The 21,406-nt window shown below is 39.7% G+C and overlaps 1 protein-coding gene across 1 annotated transcript; it reads right to left on the bottom strand.

Moving 5' to 3' along the window:
• Positions 1 to 2,500: 2,500 nt before the first annotated feature.
• Positions 2,501 to 6,033, bottom strand: LOC139363233 (uncharacterized). Its single transcript, XM_071096119.1, is given in 3 exon segments — positions 2,501 to 5,082; positions 5,084 to 5,344; positions 5,752 to 6,033. Coding segments are annotated over 3 exon segments (1,305 nt in total). The 3' UTR covers positions 2,501 to 4,320.
• Positions 6,034 to 21,406: the final 15,373 nt, after the last annotated feature.

The following is a 21,406-nucleotide window of genomic DNA, read 5'->3' on the forward strand; positions in this document are numbered from 1 at the left end:
GAGCTATTGTATTTGAAATGCAAGTTCACCATCCAGCTAGGATTAAGGGATAACAGTTTGGCAATTGTGTAAGTTCACATTCTTGGGTTCCAAGCAACAGTTTCAAAAAAGGTTTCCTTTCTTCTTTGTTATTTCCAACATAAAGAAATCCTGTCATAGAATTTCTTTCTATCGTGAATGGACAGCTTCTGTCACAGAATGACAGAATCTTAGAGTTGGATCTAGTCCACCATCCCACTCAACTCAAGAATCCATTAGTTAGCATAATTTAGTATCCCAATGGATGATCATCTAGTCTTTGCCTAAAGTCCACCAGTGATGGGAAAATTCATCATCATAAACCCCTATTCCATTTATGGTATAGTGGAAAGCCCAGTGGTTTTGGAAACAGACAAGATGGATTACAATTTTCAGTTCTAACAACATGAGCTAGGGCAAAGTTACTGTCTCTGAGCCATGTCTTCCATGCCTATGTGTAGCATATAAGTGCTCAAAAACTGGCTGATGACAAACGGTATGAAGATAAAACTAGTTAATGTAAAACATCTTCAGTGGTTGAAAGCTCTTCCCCCTTTCCCACAGAAAGAAAATTCTTTCTCTATTAAGCCAAAATCTGCTTTCCCATAAATGAGTTCATTCAATAAATATTTATAGTAGTACTGTTCAAGGTACTGTATGTAACTGTGAACAAGACAGAGGGAAACTTACTATCAGGGAAATGATGTTCTAGTGAGAAGAAACAGACCAACAGACAATAAATTAATGAATTAAGTTTATAGCAAAAAATTAGTGAATAGATAATGATACCTAATATACAAAAGGCTAAATCAGTTATGTACTAATTACTTGGTGGCTACTTCAAGGCAAGATACTGCTGAGGCAGTGTCACTTAAGCTGAAATCTGAATGACAATTCTTCTACTCCTTGTTTCTAGATATGGTTTCCGGGCAGCTCAGAAAAATTCTTTCCAATTGTGGAAGGCAGCTAACATGTTTATCTTTAGTTCTTTCTCTGCAAGCTGAATATTCAGTCACTTCAACTCTTTCTTATATAACATGATTTCAACAAAAATGTTCAGCTGGGAAGGCTCATGTTTTATTAACGCCATCTTTAAATGTGTCCTTAAATTGAAAACAATACTCCAGGTGTAGCTTGAACCATGTGGACATGGTAAGAACACCTCTTCCCTTCCATCTGGATTCTGTACTTCACTGATGATACCTCAGCTTACACTGTCTTTTTTGGTAGCCCAATTATAAGCCAAAACCCAATTCTGGCGAAGTTTTCATCAACTAGAAATACCCAGTCTTTTCCACAGGAACTCCTATTTTGATGCATTGCCTTCTTCCTACGCAGGGACAGTTGTTTCTATACCAGGACTTTACATTTACTTTTTTTTTTTTTTTTTTGAGAGGGAGTCTTGCTTTGTTGCTCAGGGTGGAGTGAGGTGGCACAATCTCTGTTCACTGGAACCTCCGCTTCCTGGGTTCAAATAATTCTCCTGCCTCAGTCAGCCAAGTGGCTGGGATTATAGGCACATGCCACCACACCCAGCTGATTTTTTTTTATTTTTAGTAGAGATGGGGTTTCACCATGTTGGCCAGGCTAGTCTCAAACTCCTGACCTCAGGTGATCTGCCCCCTTGACCTCCCAAAGTGCTGGGATTATAGGCATGAGCCACTGTGCCTAGACTACATTTACTCTTGCTACAGTTTATCTTGTGTTTCAACCAATTCTTTCAGCCTATGGAGGGTTTTGAATCCTAATTCTTTCCTCTACCATACTAGCCAATCCTTTCACCTCCATGTCATTCACAAATTTAGCTAATGGTTGCTAGGTCTATGAAATGGGCATTCTGACAAATATAAAAATATTTCAGAGCCTTGATAAATTATTCAAGAAGTACAATTTGTTAATGAAAAAGAAAAGCCACACTACTGTGGATGATTCCCCACCACCACCATCCCATGTTTCCTCAATCATCTGTATTAAGCATTAATTTTAGAATTAGGAAGAAAGTTATAAGAAATACATATCACAACATAAGTATACCATCTATATTTTCATCTAAAAAGTTGGTAAATGTTAAAGAGTAAAGACAATGAAAGAGCTGTGTGTCATTATATTAAAGACTTCCTCAAAGGCTGATGCAGGGCTGTTAATTTAAATCCAACTCAACCTGGGCAATAATAATATATTTATAAGTATATTAATGTATTATGGTAGCAAAATAATGGTCTAGAAGGATGCAGGCCTTTGATTCAATATCCTCATATTTGTTATAGTCTCAACAAAATGAAATTTTCTGGTGAAATTTCTTCTTCTATTTCTTAATTTAAAAGTATTTTTCTCAATAATCCCTAGAAATAGTGATTATTTGAGTCAAACCTTTAAAAAAGCATAATTTTCTGCCATAGTGTATGCTTTAAAAACTAAACAAAAGTGTTTAGAATTTAAACTTTGAATCTTGGCATACAACTAATACTCAGAGGACCAAGAATGCATTTCTGAGTGTGGGAAAGCATTTGCCTTTGAGAGAAGTTTAGAACAAAAAATAACATTTTGCTGGGTGTGGGCAGAGAATTAGTTCTTATTCAGAGAGAAATGCTTACGTGATATAATTGTCTTGATACAATTTGTACATAGAACACATTGACCTTGAGAAGTTCAGGTGAATTTGAATATTTATCCTTTTATTTCCCTGGAGATTCGACATTGGAATTTGGTTCTTTTTTTTTTTTTTTTTTCTGGTAAAACTTAGCTTAAAACCTAACCTGTGTCTTTTTCTAAAACTTGAGAGTAAAGCAGGCAAAAGCAGGGGTCATCACCTTAATAACATCATCCTCCCCTCCCTGCTTCCCAGCTCTCTGTTGCTAATCTCAGGGCAAGAATGAGCTGGAACATGGCAGGTAAAGCTGTTGCATAGGCTCAGTTGAGGAAAGAGGGAGACATCTGAGATGAAGAATCATTTCTGGTTGTTAAAACAATGACTAGTTTTCCTTTAAAAGCGTGGGCATGGTCTTGATAAACACATTTCTTTTTTCATCATATCAGATTTCATATCAATGACATTCACTGATTTTGCTTGTCACCTAAGAGAGTTAGTCAGTAGGCACCTTACTGCTTAAGATGGAAGTTAGAGAATGTCCTAGGGCATGTACACACCCTCCATGTCTCTTCAAGTACAGGGCAACACATGTCTTGAACTCCTACTATGCCCCAAGAACCAGGGATTCGAAGATGAATGAAATATAGGTCTTACTCTCAAAGAACTCACAATTAAGTAGGAAAGATATAGGCAACCTGGATATAAGTGCAACCTAGAGGAAAATACAATAAAGGTATGCTAATTTTATTGTGTGATCACCAAGAGGAGACACCCAAACCCAAGCCAGAGGGATTCCTAGAGGAAGCAATATCCTGTAAGCTCAGCCAACAAAATTCTCAGACCACCATGCTCATCACTGCCTCTCCCCAGCATCTACCATAGTGCCTAGCCCATACTAGGTGCTTAATAAATATTTGCTAGACCAAATATTTATTAAGCACAAGAGTAGTGTGCTTTACTCTTGTTAAAAGATTTTATGCAAGATCAAAAGAACTGCATATTCTCATTAAAGCTTCAAAGAATTCAGTTATATCATGCTTATTATCTCCACATTTATCATACTTTATATCGTAGACATAATTAACTGTGCTTATTATTGTTATCATTTTGCAGTTGCAAGATTTAATAGAGTGAAAACAGAGCTCCCATACAAAGGGAGGGGACCTGAAGGAGGTAGCCAGTGCCAGCTCGAATGCCTGGGTTTATATCCCAATCATTGTCCTTCCCCCTGTGCTCTCAGGCGATAGATGATTGGCTATTTCTTTACTATCTGTTTTTGCCTATTCAGCATTTTAGTGAGCTCTCTTTACTACCTGACTGGTTATGTGTGAGCTAAGTTGCAAGCCCCGTGTTTAAAGGTGGATGTGGTCACCTTCCCAGCTAGGCTTAGGGATTCTTAGTCGGCCTAGGAAGTCCAGCTAGTCCTGTCTCTCAGTCCCCCATCTCAACAGGAAGACCCAAGTGCTGTTGGGGAGGTTGGCCAATGACCACTCTAGCTGCTTCCTGCTGAATTGGGGTGTAGTAGGGGTCATGCAGTTGAGATTTCCTCGGGAGGGGTGCATTCAATGTCATTAACATCAGAGCATAGGATAGCAGGCTGGTCCAGTTGTCTGCGATAGATCTTAGTCATGGACTGCATCTGGGGCTCCACTTGAAGAACCATTTGTAGTTGTACAGCTTCAATTCTGGAAGAGACAAACTTAACAAGAAGGTTAAAGATACAGGAATGGAAATGTGTGGCCTGCAGTGCAGGGGATTATTTCTTTGGCACACTTCCCAGGCCCTGACTCCCTGACTATCTGCTTGATAGTTTTGAAAACACCTGGTCCAGTAAACAGTGATTTGGCCATCTGATGGGTGCTATCAATGCTTAAGTGAAAGGTCTGGTGAAGGGTTTTAAGTAATTTCCATTGGTTAGCTGCAGACAGAAGTATTTTTCCTTCTTTGGTGGCTAGCCATCCTGAGGGGAGGAAACTATGTCCTCCTGAGGTTTCCCATTCTATTTCTTCTGCTGAGTACCGGGGCTTGGTTTCCTGGAGGAGATTACCCCATACTAGGGGTCCTTCTATAAGCATTTCTAATGGAGGGTCCTGCCTTGTGACTCTTTTGGCTTCAATATCCGTTTGGCAGTTCCCTTCTATTTCCCTTTCCTTTCCTTTCTGATGACCCTGGCATTGTAAGACTGCCACCTCTTTAGGTTTCTGTACAGCCAATAATAATCTCCTAATGGCTTCCTGATGTTTGACAGGTATTCCCTTGGAAGTTAGGAATTCCCTTTCTCTCCATATTGCTGCATGGGCATGGAGGACTAGGTAAGCATACTTAGAGTTTGTATATATATTTACCCTTTTTCCTTCTCCTAATTCTAATACCTGAGTGAGGGCTATTGGTTCTGCCAGCTGAGTGCTAGTTCCTGGAGTGAGGGGATTACTTTCAAGTATTCCATTATCACTGACCACTGTATACCCCGCTTTTCAGAAGTCCTTTTTCTACAAAGGAACTTCCATCAGTACACAAGCTGAGGTAGGGATCAGTCAAGGGAACCTCTAGAAAGTCCCTTTGAGCGGCGTAGATTTGAGCAATCACCTGTTGACAGTTATGTTCTATCTTTTCTTCATTGTCTGGAAGAAATGTGGCTAGGTTAAGAGTTGCGCAAGTGTGCAGTCGCAGCACTGGCCCTTCAATTAATAGAGCCTGATATTTAAGCAAACGATTGTCCTGACAGCCACAAGTCTCCTTTAGCAGTGAGTATGCCGTTTACATCATGAGGTGTCCACATAGTAAGATCTCTTCCCTGTATTATTTTAACTGCTTCAGATACTAAGACTGCTACTGCCACCACTACCTGTAAACAATGAGGCCAACCCTTTGCCACTACATGAATTTTCTTACCCAGGTATGCCACGGGTTACAAGCTGGTCCCTGAAACCTGTGTAAGGACTCCTAGAGCTATTCCTGTTTTTTCTGTGACATATAAAGAAAAGTCTTGCCCCATTGTCAAGCTTAACACTGGGACTTATGTTAGGGCCTTCTTTAGGGCCTTGAAAGCCACTTTTGCTTCAGGTGTCCATCTTACTAAATAGGTATTGGCTTTCTGAATTTCCTTAATTAGTGTATATAATGGCCTGGTTATTTTGCCGTACCTGGGAATCCATATTCGGCAGAAACCTGTTATGCCAATGAACCCTCTTAGTTGCTTTTAGGGTTTTGGGATGAGGATAAGCCAGTATAGGCTGGATACTTTCCTCACTGAGGTCCCTGGTGCCTTTGGATAATTTTAGCCCTAAGTATTTAACCTGCTGTAAGCAGAGCTGAGACTTTGGTTTGGAAAACTTGTAGCCACAGGTGGCGAGGAAGTTTAAAAGCACTTGGGTGGCTTGATGGTATAAGGTTCCTGAACAGGCGGCTAGAAGTAAATTATCCATGTACCGAAGGACAAGAGTGTCCAGGTATGAGAACTGGCTCAAGTCTTGGGCTAAAGCCTGGCCAAATAGATGGGGGCTATCCCTGAACTCTTGGGTTAAAACAGCCCAAGTGAGTTGAGGCATTGGGTTTGAAGGATCTTCAAAGAAAAATAAGAATTGAGAGTCAGGATGTACCAGGAAACAGAAAAAGGCATCCTTAAGGTCCAGGACTGTAAATCACTCTTCTTCCTCTGGCATTTGGGAAAGCAGAGTATAAGGGGTTAGGTACAGCTGGGTATAGAAGGATAATGGCCTCACTGATAATCCTGAGATGTAGCACTAACCTCCACTGTCCACTGGGTTTCTGTACTCCTAAAATTGGAGTATTGCAGGGGCTATTGCATAGTTTTACTAGGCCTTGGGCTTTTAGGTCCTTAAGAATCTTTTGGAGTCCTTGTTGGGCCTCGGGTCTAAGGGGGTACCGCCTTTGGTAGGGAAAGGAGGTGGAATCCTTTAGTTTAATTTTAACAAGATGGGCATTCTTTGCTCATCCATATTGTCCTTTCAGTGCCCAGACTTCAGGATTAATTCCTTCCTCAAGCAGGGAACACAAACGGGTGTTCCTTCTCCTGTGTTCAGGTGTGTAATGACCCCTGCTTTTGCTAGAATGCCTCTCTCTAACAAGGGAGTGCGGCTTTCAGGCATAATTAGAAAAGCATGTGAAAAGAGTAAAGTTCTCCAGTCACAACTTAGTGGCTGGGAGAAGTATCTAGTGACTGGCTGTCCTAGGACCCCTCGGATAGTGACAGATCTGGAGGACAGTTTTCCAGGACAGGAGAGTAAGACTGAGAAGTCTGCACCAGTGTCCAGGAAACAGTTAACCTCCTGGCCCTCAATGGTCAAGCATACCCGGGGTTCTGTGAAGGTGATGGCATGGGCTGGCACTTGCCCTGGGCACCCTCAGTCCTGCTGCTGGATCATCTGGTTAGTGGCTTCTGACTCAGAGGACCTTTGTCTCCTGGGGCAGTGGGCCTTCCAGTGATTCCCTTGACATAAGGGGCATGGATGAGGGGGCGGCTTATTTCTACTTGGACAATATTTTTTAAAGTGTCCTTGTAGACTGCACTGGAAGCAAGCCCTATTAGGCATTCGATTTGCCCAGCCTTTCCCTGTTCCAGAGCCTCCAAAGTCCGCTTGCCTGAGGGCCATGACTAAAGCGGTGGCTTTTTTTTTTAAAAAAAAAAATCCCATTTTTCCCAGTCTGCCTGCTCCTCCTGATCTCTATTATAAAAAATTGAGGTTGCCAAGTTCAATGGAGTTTCTAAATTTTGCTCCAGGCCTAAGGCGGACTTTTAAAGTTTTTTTCTAATGTCTGCAACTGACCGAGTGATAAACTTATCGTTTAAGATTAGTTGGCCTTCCACAGAGTCAGGTGACAGAGATATGCTTCCTCAATGCCTCCCTTAGTCTCTCCAGAAAGGCAGTAGGATTTTCTTCCTTTCCCTGTGTTATAGTGGACATCACTGAATAATTTATAGGCTTCTTCCTAGTTTTCCTTAGTCCTTCTAGCATGCAAGTTAGCAAATGTCTGCAGCACCAATCTCCATGTTCTGATTCTGCGTCCCAGTGAGGGTCTACACTGGGAACTGCCTGCTGGCCTGTGGGGAATTGTTCTCTTTCCTCTGTTGTCATCCTATCATTGACCTGACTGAGATACCAGAGATCGCCAAACTCTCGGGCTGCAGTTATGGCGGCACTTCTCTCATTTGGGGTTAGTGTCTGATTTAGTAGTAACTTTACATCTGTCCATGTCAGATCAAAGGATTGTCCTAACCCTTGTATAACATCAATATAGCCATCAGGGTTATCTGAGAATTTACCTAGATCTATTTCAATTTGCTTCAAGTCTGACAGGAAAAAAGGTACATATGCTCTGACTGGGCCAAATTCTCCAGAATAAATCTTAGGGGTGTTTTTGCCTTGGGGGGAATGTTTCCCATCTGAAAAAGAAACATAGGGATACCAGCACCCCTAGTCATTTTCCAATGAGCATTAGTCCTAGAGCATCCTTTATGGTCCGAATGCTTACTCCTTTCCAGGGTGCGTAACCACCCATGGACCTCTGCTTATCGGATTAGTTACGTTCAGCAATGTAGCAGTCCTGCACCTGTTTTCCCGCCCTTCTTGACAACAAAGAAAGGGGTCTGGGCCGCTGGATTCTAGTGGTCCTTTACCAGCGTGCCCAACATTGCCTTTGCGCTCAGAGGTGAGTTCTAGAGCTGGGCTGGGTTCCTGAGTATTTCATAACAACCCAGCTGCCCCATCAAGATGCATTCCTATAAACAACAGTTCTTGTGCAAATTCGTTTCAGAGAGGGTGTAGGTAACATTTTGAGTCAGGATTGCAATAGAGTGCGTCTTTTTTGATTCTGTAAGTACTTTAAGGCTTGACTGAGTGCAAACAGCTCGTGCATTTGAGCAGACCAATTATTAGGCAATTTTCCTAACTCAGCTTCCACAAGAGTTTCCCTATCAATTACTGAATGTCCATTGTGTGTGTGTTTTATTTTTCCCTCAATCACCCTGGAGGAACCATCTATCATCCTGTCCTGAAGGGAGTTCTTCCTAGGTCTAGTTGGATCTTTGTATGATCATTAAGATTTAAATCCCCTGTTAGGAAATCTGCTGGGTTAAGGGAATTTTCAGTGGTTAATGTTAAATCACCTTTTTCTAACAGAATAACCCCATTCTTTAAGATTTTTGAGTTAGTAAGCTACCTTTTTGCTTTTTTGACTTAGAATAATTCTGAACTGGTGAGGTGTGCTCACAATGAGATTTCCTTGAAAAGTTACTTTTCTACTTTCTTCTGTTAGCAAAGCAGTTGCTGCTATAGATTGAATGCATTTGGGCCATCTGCAGTTTCCTGGGTTAAGAATTTTTGATAGGAAGTCTGCAGGTTGTCAGTGGTCTCAGTGTTTTCAGGATAAGCCCTTGCTTACACTGACCACAAGGTAGTATTGGAGTGTTACAGGGTCATGGAGAAGACCTTTGATGATCAATTATAGGTTTTAAATTTATCTTGGCTTTTAAAGGAATAGGACACACTGTTTTTTTCTTTACTACTTCTATCTTTCTCTTTCTTTCTCTCTTTGACTTCCTCTTTGATCTCTCTCTCTCCCCTCTATCTCTCTCTCTTTCTCTTTTCTCCTTTTTACAAACTTGGGGCCCTGGCAAGGGTGTTGGGGAATGGGTCCCACATAATTGCCCATATTGAGAGCTGTATGCCTAAATTGGGAGGGACACCAGAGACAAGACTCTCTGGGTTCATAGCCTAGGGGCCTAAGGATGCAGCGTAGAGCTTCCTTAGATCCCTTTGAGAATACAACTTGCTAGAGGAAATGAAAGTCTGAACCATTAGTACCTAGGAGGCAGGGATGAGGACATAGATTCAGAGGTAAGAAGAATTTTGGGGCTACACTTTCAAGAAAGTTGTGGTCGGGACCCAGGAGGTATGGGTCAGAAGGAGAGGCAGGGGCGCACGCATGGGCGACTGTTGAATAGAGACTTCTGGCTGCACCATGATCTCAACCGACTAATGCCGAGAGTTCAGGACGACAGCTTTCCACCTCTAGTCGACTCTTGGCTTCCCCAGGAAAATTGAAAGCAGAAGCTGATTCCAGGCAGACCAACGCTCCCAACCCAGAAGGGATGGGGGTTGTTAGAAAGCCCTTTCCCAGACAACCTTACCCCTGAGTCTTAAGTCCGGCAGCCACGCTAATTGTTTTTAACCAGCCGACAGGTGCCGGTATTTTCCTCCAACTCTAAGGATAGGACAGAATAGTAAGTGAAAGTGGTCCAATATTACTCTCCACTTTGGAGGTCCCTTCATGGTTGTCAAAATGTTACCTGGGGGTTCCTTGCTCCTAGAGCTCCCAAGATGGTGGCAAGCCTCTTGTTCTCTGACCTGGGGTTCTTGGCCTCACAGATTCCAAGGAATGGAATCTTGGGCCATGCAGTGGGTATTATAGCTCTATTAGAAGCTGTGGGTCACAGAAGAGAACTGTGGAACCCAGTGACTAGTGTTCAGCTCGATTAGGATGAACACAGGCACTTAGTCGTGCAGGAACAATGATGAGCTTTTAGCCCAACTGGGAGCGGCAATGGGTGCCTCACTGGATCAGGAGCACAGTGGACACTCTGCCAGATCTGGAGAGGTGGAAGTCAGCAGCAGGTCTGTGACAGTGGCAAACAGCAGTGGTGGGCAGCGAGCAAAAGCTCAGCTCAAGCCGTAACAAGCACGGACCAGAAGAGTGTGCAGTTGCAAGATTTAATAGAGTGAAAACAGAGCTCCCATACAAAGGGAGGGGACCCAAAGGGGGTAGCCCAACTGTGCTTATTATTTGCTATGCCACCTCCTCCAGGAATGTGAGCTTTTGATGCTGGAATTTGCATTTCTATAGCCTAGAACTGTGGCTGGCATCTAGTAGAAACTCAATAAATATATGTTGAATGAATGTGGAGTTCAACACTAGTGACACTGATGAAATGAACACTAGTGACACTGACGAATAAGTAAAGCCAAAATACATTTGGCTTTACTTATTTTGGGGGTGGATTACATGAAGCAAATTCATGAGACTCCATATGAGAATTCAGTACCTAAATTCTTGTTGCCTAGGGCAATGGTCCTGGGTTTTCCGAGACTCTCACGAAGCTATTAACTCTCTCTATAGAAAAATTTACACATACATCAAGTTTTGACATTAACAAATATACAAAAATATTTGGTTGAGACCTCTTGACCTAGTGGAGAAGTGAGAACATTTGAAAAGAATTGATTAGGCTTTTTTTTTTTGTGAGTTTGCTTTTTATTGGCGGGGGGCAATTTTAATGTCCATCTTCAAGTGTCCTTTATCTTACTTTATTTGTAAATTAAGAGCTATTGTATGATACATGTATCAATCTGTATTCTATGATATTATCTAGCTCAATACTGAAACATTTTGAAAAAATTTGATTTTTCTTCCTTCTGACTCTCTTTAATTTTGTTTAACAACATGAAAAATGTTTTGAGCATTTAGATATATCATTAAGTGAAAACTAGGCAATTATTTTAATATTTATATAAGAAATTATTTCAAACAATTTTTAAAATTTCAGAGTACAAAATAGACTGTGCTTTATTGAAATAAAACTCACCAACCTTCAGAAATGGTCATCCGAGATTGTTGAGATCTACAAAATCTCTCAAGTTATAACGCATTTCCCATATCAGGTGTGGTAAGCAGCCTCTTAAAAAACTTCCAAAGATCACTGCCCCTTGGTATCCGTGTATTTTGTGCAATCTCCTCCCCTGAAGCATGAACTAAACATAATGACCTGCTTTTAACTAACAGAATATGGCAAAAGTGAAGGGCTAACACTTCTGAAATTAGCTTATAAAAGTCTGTGGCTTGCATTTTGCTTCTAGTCTGCTTCTCACTCTGGCTTTTCTTGTTTGCTTGCTTGTTCTGATGAAGCAAGTTGGCATGTTTGATTTGCGCTCTGGAGAGGTCCGCAGAACAAGGCCAACTAGAGACTGAATCCTGCCAACATCCACGGTGTGAATGAGCTTGGAATCTGACCTTCGCGTAGTTGAGCCTTGAGATGGCTGCAGCCCTGGTCATCATCTTGACTGCTGCCTTATGAGAGACCCTGAGCCACGGTACCCAGATAAACCCTCTCTGGATTCCTGACCCACAAAAACTGTGAAATAAAAATGTCAGTTTAGGCCACTAATTTCTTACACATTGGTAGATAACTAATATATCAAAAACTACCTTAACTACTGCCAGGAACACTCTGATGTAACTCAAATGTCACTACAATGGCCTTTAGGGTGAAACAAGTATTTCATAGTAAGAGTAGCATATTTCCAGCAAAACCATTATTACTAAGATTCAGTTTACTCTCTTTTTAAAAAATTATCTAATTACATGGTTCTCCAATAACCTTCCTGCCCCACCCCCACTACAAGTTTTTCTTTGTAGCGTTCCACTTCTGCTTCATTTTAATAGGTTGAACAGAAAGAAATATTAGCAATGTCATTTTAAAATGAATAAATTAGTTTCATGAAATGACTATGTAGAATAAGGAGATATCGGAAAAGAAAAACCTGACAATTATAAATGTAAAAATAAATTTACATTTATATCCACTGCAATTATCAGTGGTTTTGAAATAATTGGCATGTTGTAGAATGTTTGTTTAACATTTCTAAAAAAAACGTCTCTAGGGAGATTTGAGTTTTGTCTGGGTTTGTTAAGTCCTCTTCTGTTTGCAAGACTGCTATAGAGTATAAAGACTGTCATAAGTAGAAACTGGGAAACAAAAGAATCTTAAATTCAAGTAAATTGTTTCACTGAAGGAAAAAATAACCCTTTCCCATGTGTTTGATGTGAATTTAAAAGCAGCTAATTCTAGAAAAATTGTAATACATTATCTTCCTTGGAATATGGGGGTTGGGAGTAGCTTATATGAAGAAGTGAGATCTTTACGTATAAGAATTAAAATGCTATTTTGTCATTCTCTCTACTGCTCTTTAATACTTCAGAAACTACGGTTTCAAATTTATATGACTTTACCTTTATGCCCCTTTACTTTTTGCTATGTGCACATATACTTATTAAGAAACTATATGTGTTGTGGTGGCTCACGCCTGTAATCCCAGTACTTTGGGAGGCCAATATGGTGAAACCTTGTCTCTACTAAAATCCAAAAAATTAGCCTGGCATGGTGGCGTGCGCCTGTAATCCCAGCTACTTGCGAGGCTGAGGCAGTGGAATCGCTTGAACCAAGGAGGTGGAGGTTGCAGTGAGTCGAGATCATGCCACTGCACTCCAGCTTGGCGACAGAGCAAGAGTACATCTGAAAAAAAAAGAAAAAAGAAAAAAAAAACTATGTGTGTTGAAAGAAAATATAATTTTAAAAGTATTTTAGCCTCATGGAGATGGACTTAGTGTCTCTTCAACATATATTAGAAAAAAATAAGAATTTCCAGACAAACTATATATAACAATGTCCAGGTGATTTAATATTTGTAGTAAGTTAGCAATATATTTTCTACAATTATATATCAGTTTCCCTGTACACAGGGCAAACACATCAAAGAATGAATCAAAGTCTCTGGGACCTGACCTGTAAAGCTAATCATTTATTCTCTGGCAAACTAGAGCTGTCACTGAACTCAATTTCAAGTCTTTAGGGGCATTTTGATAATTACATTCCTTTTAATTGAATTATTTTTACAGTTTTGCTCTAACTTTGCTTGTGTTCTGGCAGCTTCTTCCCTTTTCTGCTTAGGATGATCTTTTCACTGCTTGCTGCTTGTTTTTTTCCATTGCATCGAATGGCTTAGTAAAGCATGAAGAAAGGAAAGGGAAGGGATGAAGCAAGTGTGTGGGATTGTTGATCTTCTCTTTGTGCAGTTCTGGTTTGCCTGATAAAACTTAATTCCTGCCTTGCCCTGATACTCTACCACACTAAAGCCACAGTGGGGGCATAATGGTCTCAGGTCTCTCCACAGCCCAATTTAACTGCATGACAGAGCAGTTTCCACAGCAATCAGAGAGGAGAGTATGCTGAGGAGCCTCCTTTTCTGCTCCATTAGCCCCAGAGGATGAACAGTCAGTGGAGGTGGAACGAGCGGGGAGGAAGCTCGGAATTACTTACTCCAAATGTTTCCGCATATGGTTCTAGCAAAGAATACTTGAAAGTTTTCTAGTATTCTAGCAAAGAATATCTCCAAATCTAAATATGAATGGCCTGGAAATTTAAAAAATTACACATAAGGGTTTTGTATCAATATAAGTTCCACTCTTATTTGGAAGTCTTGAATGGATTTGTGTGGATAACAAATACAAAAAGCTTGGATATTGCCAAAACCCCAAAGTGACTTAATAACTTTCCTACCAAATCCATATGATTTTTTTCCCTCCTGCCCAAAGATTCCCCAGTTTCTCGTCAGGAATTGGACCATGTCTTCAAAATGCATTTTAACACTCTAAATTTCCTCTGGCCTACGTGCTTTCATTCAGGTCTCTCCATCTATCATGAATGAATCTCTTGTATAACTCTCCTGAGTACAGCGTTTCATGCACACATTTTCCCTCTTCCAAGAACCAGAAAATGTGGAGCTTTGCCATTAAATTAGGAGCTTCAGCTTAGAACTAGATTTGAAATGCCAAGTTTCTGGTGACATTACAGATTGACAGTTTGTGCTTAATGCTGGCTTCATTCTATTTCTGGCAGGTCACTGAATGTTAATCACTAGTTAGAGTGGTTAACAAAATTAACAAATTTAAAAAGTTTGTGTTTTGACCTGATCTCCAAAACAAAGAATATTTTGTCCAGATTATTCAAGTTAAATAAAGCAATTTGATAAGGCTCTTTTGTCTGTGTAATTTTTTTATTCATTTAAAAAAATATCTGTTTGAGATAAGAAGTCAAATAATTTAACATAGTACCAGAAACAAATGCCACTTTTAAAGCAAGAATTAGTTATTCCAAAGAGAAATTTTAATAGTTTTGAACCACCATTTTTTTGTGTTTGTAAAACTTTACTCAAAAATAAATATTAAATGTTTACTTTCTCTAACTCTAGCGTCAAATTTCTTAAAATACGTAGAACAATACTGAGAAGTAAAAAGCCACATAATACTGTTGCTTAGCGAATTACTATTAGCATCATGTTGTATTTGAAAGTCAATTGTTTATTAAATAAGTTATATGACAATCTGTTCTTTAGGTGAGTCTGGGCTAAATACATTCAATCTATATTGTTATAAAAAAGTTAAACTTTCTATAAAGTTTTTTAAAATTTGACTTTTTAATTTTTAAGATCATTTTGATTTGTTTGTTTTTAGTCTGGCTTTTTCAAAGTAAGGACAGCAGGGTGGATCCACACAGGTGGAGTAAGGTATTCTGAAACTTACCCTCCCTAATTCAGAGTTGCATTATGTGGCTGGCTTCAGTGCCTACTGGCAAGCAGTCAGAGATTTTAAGGTATCCACACTGCAGGAAGGTAGTGAAGTATGATGCCAAATCATCGTCTCAAATTAACTTTGGAACAAAAAAAAACCTGTGTTTCCTAAAGTTTTATAATATATTGCTTTCATTATATCCTCCCCTGGTACGGTATGTTCCAACTGTAAGTGTTTTTTTTTTTTTTTTTCCCTGAATGTAAAACTAACAGATCCTATTTTTTTTTTTTTTTTTTTTTTTTTGCAAACTTCAGAACTACAAAAGGAAACAAACTATCAACAGTTTGGAAGCAGATTTTTCCAAATTGAAAAAATTCTCAGGCCACTTTTAGTGGCCCAGCACTTTGGGAGGCTAAGGTAGGAGGATCGCTTAAGGCCAGAAGTTCAAGGTCAGCCTGGGCACCATAGCAACACACTGTCTATAAAGAAAATTCTCCATCCATTCAATATTCAGTGTCCAGTATTATTTTTAATATGGTATTCTTTTTTTTTTTTTTTTTTGAGATGGAGTCTCATTCTGTCGCCCAGGCTGGAGTACAGTGGCGTGACCTCAGCTCACTGCAACCTCTGCCTCCCGGGTTCAAGAAATTCTCCTACCTCAGCCTCCCGAGTGACTGGGACTACAAGCACCCGCCACCACGCCTGGCTAATTTTTTGTATTTTAGTAGAGACGGGGTCTCACCATGTTGCCCAGGCTGGTAGCAAACTCCTGAGCTCAGGCGATCTACCTGCCTCTGCCTCCCAAAGTGCTGGGATTATAGGCGTGAGCCACCATGCCCGGCCAAGTTTTCTCAACTTATTTATTTATGCACATTTTATATTGGTGTCAAGAATTTGTCTATATCAAGCGTACCACCCTCTCCTTATTTCAGATGAGTTAAAAAAGTGACATAAAAAAGTGTTGGGAACAAACAGTTAAACAGGTCTCTTTATACATCCATGTGTGTGACTGTATTTTCCAAATGGCTGCAACATTTATCCTATCATACAAGCTCTTCTTACACGTAGCTTTGACACTCCTCCAATTGGGACAGGCTTTTGTGACTGGATCAAGAGAGTAGAAAAAAGTGACAATATGTGACCTCTAAGGCTAGGTCACCCAAAGGAAAGGCACATTCTGTCCTTTTCCCTGGAAAGGTTGCTCTGAAAGCCTTTGAGCTCCTGATAAGCACTTTGACTGCCCTGAGGCTGCCATGCTGTGATTAACTCACATTGGCCCATAATAAAAGATCATATATGTAGAGAGCCTGAGACTACTTGAGAGAGAGAGATGAGGGTGGAGGGCAGAGAGAGAGAGAGAGAGAGAGAGAGAATGCACGCATAGCCACCCCTCACCCTCTTTTACTAGTCCCAGCCACTGTTAAATTGCAACGACATGAGAAACCCTGGACCATAACTAACAATCGAAGCCCTTCTCAAATTCTGAATGCACAGAAACCATGAGAGATAATGTAATGATTGTTATTGTTTTAAGCCATTAAATGTTGCAGTAATGTGTTACATACTGATAAATAACTGAAATATCCCATAAGCTTTTCCTAATTTGGGAGTGACATAATTTCCTTTCTTCTTGTAGAGTCTGAACAGCTCTACCATTTTCAACCTAAAGAACAGGTTTGGACTGGCACAGGTACTAGTGGCAAGCTTTAGCACGACATGCATAGATAGCTGACCTCTGACCTAGATAGAGAAATGATGCTTTGTAGAAGGTATACTGTGGTGATAGTTGGGAAAACATGAAAATTTAAAACAAGCAGCTTCAAAAAATTTTTACTTTGTTATAAGAGTAAAAAACACAAACAGAAAAATCCACTATAATATTAATCCTACAAGATTAATACTTAACCTTGTCAAGTCACTTAATTCTACTTTCTAAAGCCAAAACCTGTAATTGCTAAAATTGTAAGTAAAATTTATATTCTTAGAAAATTTTATTTAAAATTATTAGTCTTCATGTTGCTAATTGCTGAAGTGCACACTCATTTCTTTTACAGTTCAGATTTCATAATTACCTACCTCTTTACCTGTGTATTGGCTGTTTCTCCCCATAAGCTTATGTTTGCCTACCAGTGCCTAGTCTAAGGCTTGGCATAGAGGAAGTGTTCAAGAAACATTTTGAATAAATTAAGGGGAAAATATCTATGTGAGGGAATGGGGAATGGCTTCGTAAGATGAACCAGATCTTGGAGGAAAGGAATAACATTTGTTGAGTGCTTACTATGGGACAGGCACTTTTCTAAGTGCTTTACATGTATCTGCATTATGTAATATGACATAGTATAGCTTGTTTATTGTCTCAGTAGGATGTAATTTCTAGATGACAGAGAATTTGTATTATTCACTATAAATCTTCCAGGGCCTATATCGGGGCTGACACACAGTAGGTTGATCGGTAAGTATTTGTCGAATAAATACGCAAAAATCACCTCATTTAATCCCCATAACAACTTTAAAAGGCAGGTACTTTTAATATCCTCATTTTTCTGATGAGGAAGCTGAGGCCGAGAGGGAATAAGATTTTCAAAGACACAGGGCTAGAAAGATTCAAACCCAGTCAGTCTGATTCTAGACTTCATCCTTGTTATGGATTGAACTGTGTCCCCCGAAAATATATTTTGAAGTTCTAATCCCTGGTACCTGTGGATGTAAAACTAATATAATCTTTTCTTTTGAGATGGAGCCTTACTCTGTTGCTTAGGCTGGAGTACAGTGGCACGGTCATGGTTCACTGTAGGCTTGACCTCCTGGGCTCAAGCAATTCTTCTGCTTCAGCCTCCTGAGTAGCTGGGACTACAGGTGCATGCCACCCACCGGGATAATTTTTTTTCAAGTTTTTTGTAGAGAAAGGGTCTCACTTTGTTGCCCAGACTGGTCTTAAGCTCCTGGCTTCAAGTGATCCTCCTGCCTTGACCTCCCCGAATGCTGAGATTACAGGTGTGAGCCACAATGCCTGGCCTGAAACTAATAAAATACTCTTAAAAGAATGTGCTATAGTGTTTACCATGAGTAAATAAGAAATAATTCCAAAAGAAGAACTGAAAAACATTTCAAATAATGGCATCTGGCCAGGTGCTGTGGCTCACGCCTATAATCCCAGCACTTTGGGAGGCTGAGGCGGGCAGGTCACTTGAGGTCAGAAATTTGAGATCAGCCTTGCCAACATGGTGAAACCCTCTCTCTACTAAAAATACAAAAATTAGTGAGACATGTGGTGCACTCCTGTAATCCCAGCTACTAGGGAGGCTGAGGCAGGAAAATCATTTGAACCCGGGAGGCAGAGGTCGCAGTGAACCAAGATTACGCCACTGCACTGCAGCCTGGGTGACAGTGTGAGACTCTGTCGGGGGGAAAATAATGGCAGCAACATTGAGAGTATGTGCAAAATTTCTCCAGCAGTTGGCTATCTTGAAGCACAATACTTATGTGGACATATGAATTTCAGAAGGTTTATTTAAAATGCAGTTTTACTAATTTAGAATTTTAATCCATATGCCATGTTATCAACTGGGATGTTGTGAACTTTCAACAAAATGGTTTGAGGAATGAAACAACTAGGTTGACTATCTGAGAAGAAGGAAAAGAATTCGTGCTTTGTAAAGAAAATCAGTATGTTGCATGCATTTACAGTTATAAATAGCTATATATGTGAAACTAATAAGGTAGTATAACTTGAGTTACTCTGCAATTCATGTAATAACATCTGTATGAACATTACAGTAACATGGGTATGTATATTTACCTTTATTTATTTAAAACATTTAATTAAGCGCCCAAATGCATTGGATTAGACTTGTGCTCTCTAATTCGATGGGCACTGGCATGTTACTAAGCATTTGAAATGTGGCCAGTGCAAATGAGATACTCAGTTTTAAATTGTGTTTCTTTTTAATTTAAATATAAAACAGATACTCAATTTAGTCACTGGAAAACTTTATGGTATATTTGCAACAAGTTAGGTATGAGAATCTCCTATTGCAAATGTAAGTTTTATAAAATTGAAATACAGATCAAATTTCTGATAAAAATTTGGTGTCTAAATTGAGATGTGTTATAAAATGCACACTAGATTTTGAAGACATAGTAGTAAGGTGCTTTTTGTGTGAAGAAATACAGAATCATTTAGTTAATATTACGAATCATCACCTAGATACGTATTTTTTCTTTTAATCTTTTTTATCTCCTGAAAGTAAAATATTTGAATTGCTGTATGTGCTGTTATTTCCTGAATTTTCTATACTTGCAATCTCAACCGACATTAGATCAGAGTATCTGTTTTTTTTTTTTGAGACAGAGTCTCGCTCTGTCGCCCGGGCTGGAGTGCAGTGGCCAGATCTCAGCTCACTGCAAGCTCCGCCTCCCGGGTTTACGCCATTCTCCTGCCTCAGCCTCCCGAGTAGCTGGGACTACAGGCGCCCGCCACCTCGCCCAGCTAACTTTTTGTATTTTTTAGTAGAGACGGGGTTTCAACGTGTTAGCCAGGATGGTCTCGATCTCCTGACCTCGTGATCCGCCCGTCTCGGCCTCCCAAAGTGCTGGGATTACAGGCTTGAGCCACCGCGCCCGGCCCAGATCAGAGTATCTATTACAATCATATTTTATGTTGTAAAAGCTCTTTGTGTGCTAAAATATAACTTGGGAAAGAAAAATCTGATTTTGACTGATAGCATTCTCAGCTGTGTATAACAGAAATCTACAGGTTTTAGTCCCTTAATTTGTGAATGATACCCATTCTTAACATTACCAATTGAGTTCAGACTGACAGTGCAACCACAATTTGTTACAAGGCAAATTAAAGCAGTTTTTTTCTCTGCATCTGTTTTCCTACATTTTTGGAAATAAAACCTAACCTTATAAGAGATTATTATTTAAAAAGACTGAAAATTTTGATAATCTAGCTAACATTTATGTAGAAAAATAGGTTCTTTCCAGTATTCTTGGAACTACACGTGAATTTACTAAATGGCTCCTTCAGCTAGGCCTTATCCTGTTTCATTGAAGATGACTGCGGCTATTTTAATAATTAAAGTAAACATATAAATGAAAGATGTGAATTTTACCTACTACTGGCAGGATATTGTAATTCCCCTGTAATGTTGCCTTTGAGGGAGAGGCCATACACTCTTTGTAGATTACTCCCTGTACTTATAACACCTTTCCTATCTGTAGATATTAAATCTCAGAAACAGGAACAGATAGGTAATATATCTAAATTCATGTAATAAGTACTTTATTATAATAAGGGTCTGTTATACTAACATTTTGTTTCTTCTTAAGCAGCTTGAGTTGGCTCCCATGCCTGCTGTTAAACTGTTTTCTCTCACATAAAACAACCTAATTGTAATGTTCCTCAGTTAATTCAGGAGAGTAAGTTTTGTAAAGTACACCTTTTTCTTAAATGTTGTAGGATTAAGTATTTATGGAGTATAGAATTCACAATGAAAGGTGTCATTTAACTTCAAGGGCTTTTTAAAAAAGAACTTTGTGATGCCTAGAAAATATTCTCTATAAACACAACTAATTCTAGATAATTCAGACGAGGTCAAAGAAGCTTCTAAATGTAAGTACTGACAAAATACAATTACGGTAAGAAATCTTTCTGATAAGGCAAAGTAACATAAGTAGAAATGAAAACACTGTGATTGGATGTGTGTCTAGAGTATGGAGATATAAAATCAGCAAATAATCTCAAATACTATCCTTTGTAATATCAGTACGCAGAGACAAATAGGACAGAAACTAGCAATCCTATTCAACTGAAAAGGAAACTGGGGCACAGAAGGCTTTAGCGTCTGTTGCTATTATTTTATTTTTATTAGACAGACACTCCTTTTGGCTATGATCTTACTATTCCTCCAGTCCATGAACCTCCAAGCATAAATGTAAATAAAACAATATAAAAATGACCCGGCTCTGTGACTCACACCTATAATCCCAGCACTTTGGGAGGCCGAAGCGGGCGGATCATGTGAGGTCGGGAGTTCGAGACCAGCCTGACCAGCATGGAAAAACCCCGTTTCTACTAAAAATACAAAAATTAGCTGGGCGTGGTGGCGCATGCCTGTAATCCCAGCTACTCGGGAGGCTGAGGCAGGAGAATAGCTTGATCCCGGGAGGCGGAGGTTGCCTTGAGCCCAGATCGTGCCATTGCACTACAGCCTGGGCAACAAGCAAAACTCCGTCTCTAAATAAATAAATAAATCACCTTTGCAAGATAATTTAGTTTAACCTTCTGCTTTTACCAAAGAAGAAACCGAAGGCCTGAAAGACTGCTTACTCATCATTATTCAGAGAGAGCAGTGGTTCTTGAACATCAGGTTTCTAAAACTCCCAGAAAAATAATATACAAGATAAATAGGACTGTTCACTGGGCCTTTG

The sequence above is a fragment of the Macaca nemestrina genome, chromosome 5, assembly GCF_043159975.1.
Source record: "Macaca nemestrina isolate mMacNem1 chromosome 5, mMacNem.hap1, whole genome shotgun sequence".
NCBI classification, from domain to species: domain Eukaryota; kingdom Metazoa; phylum Chordata; class Mammalia; order Primates; family Cercopithecidae; genus Macaca; species Macaca nemestrina.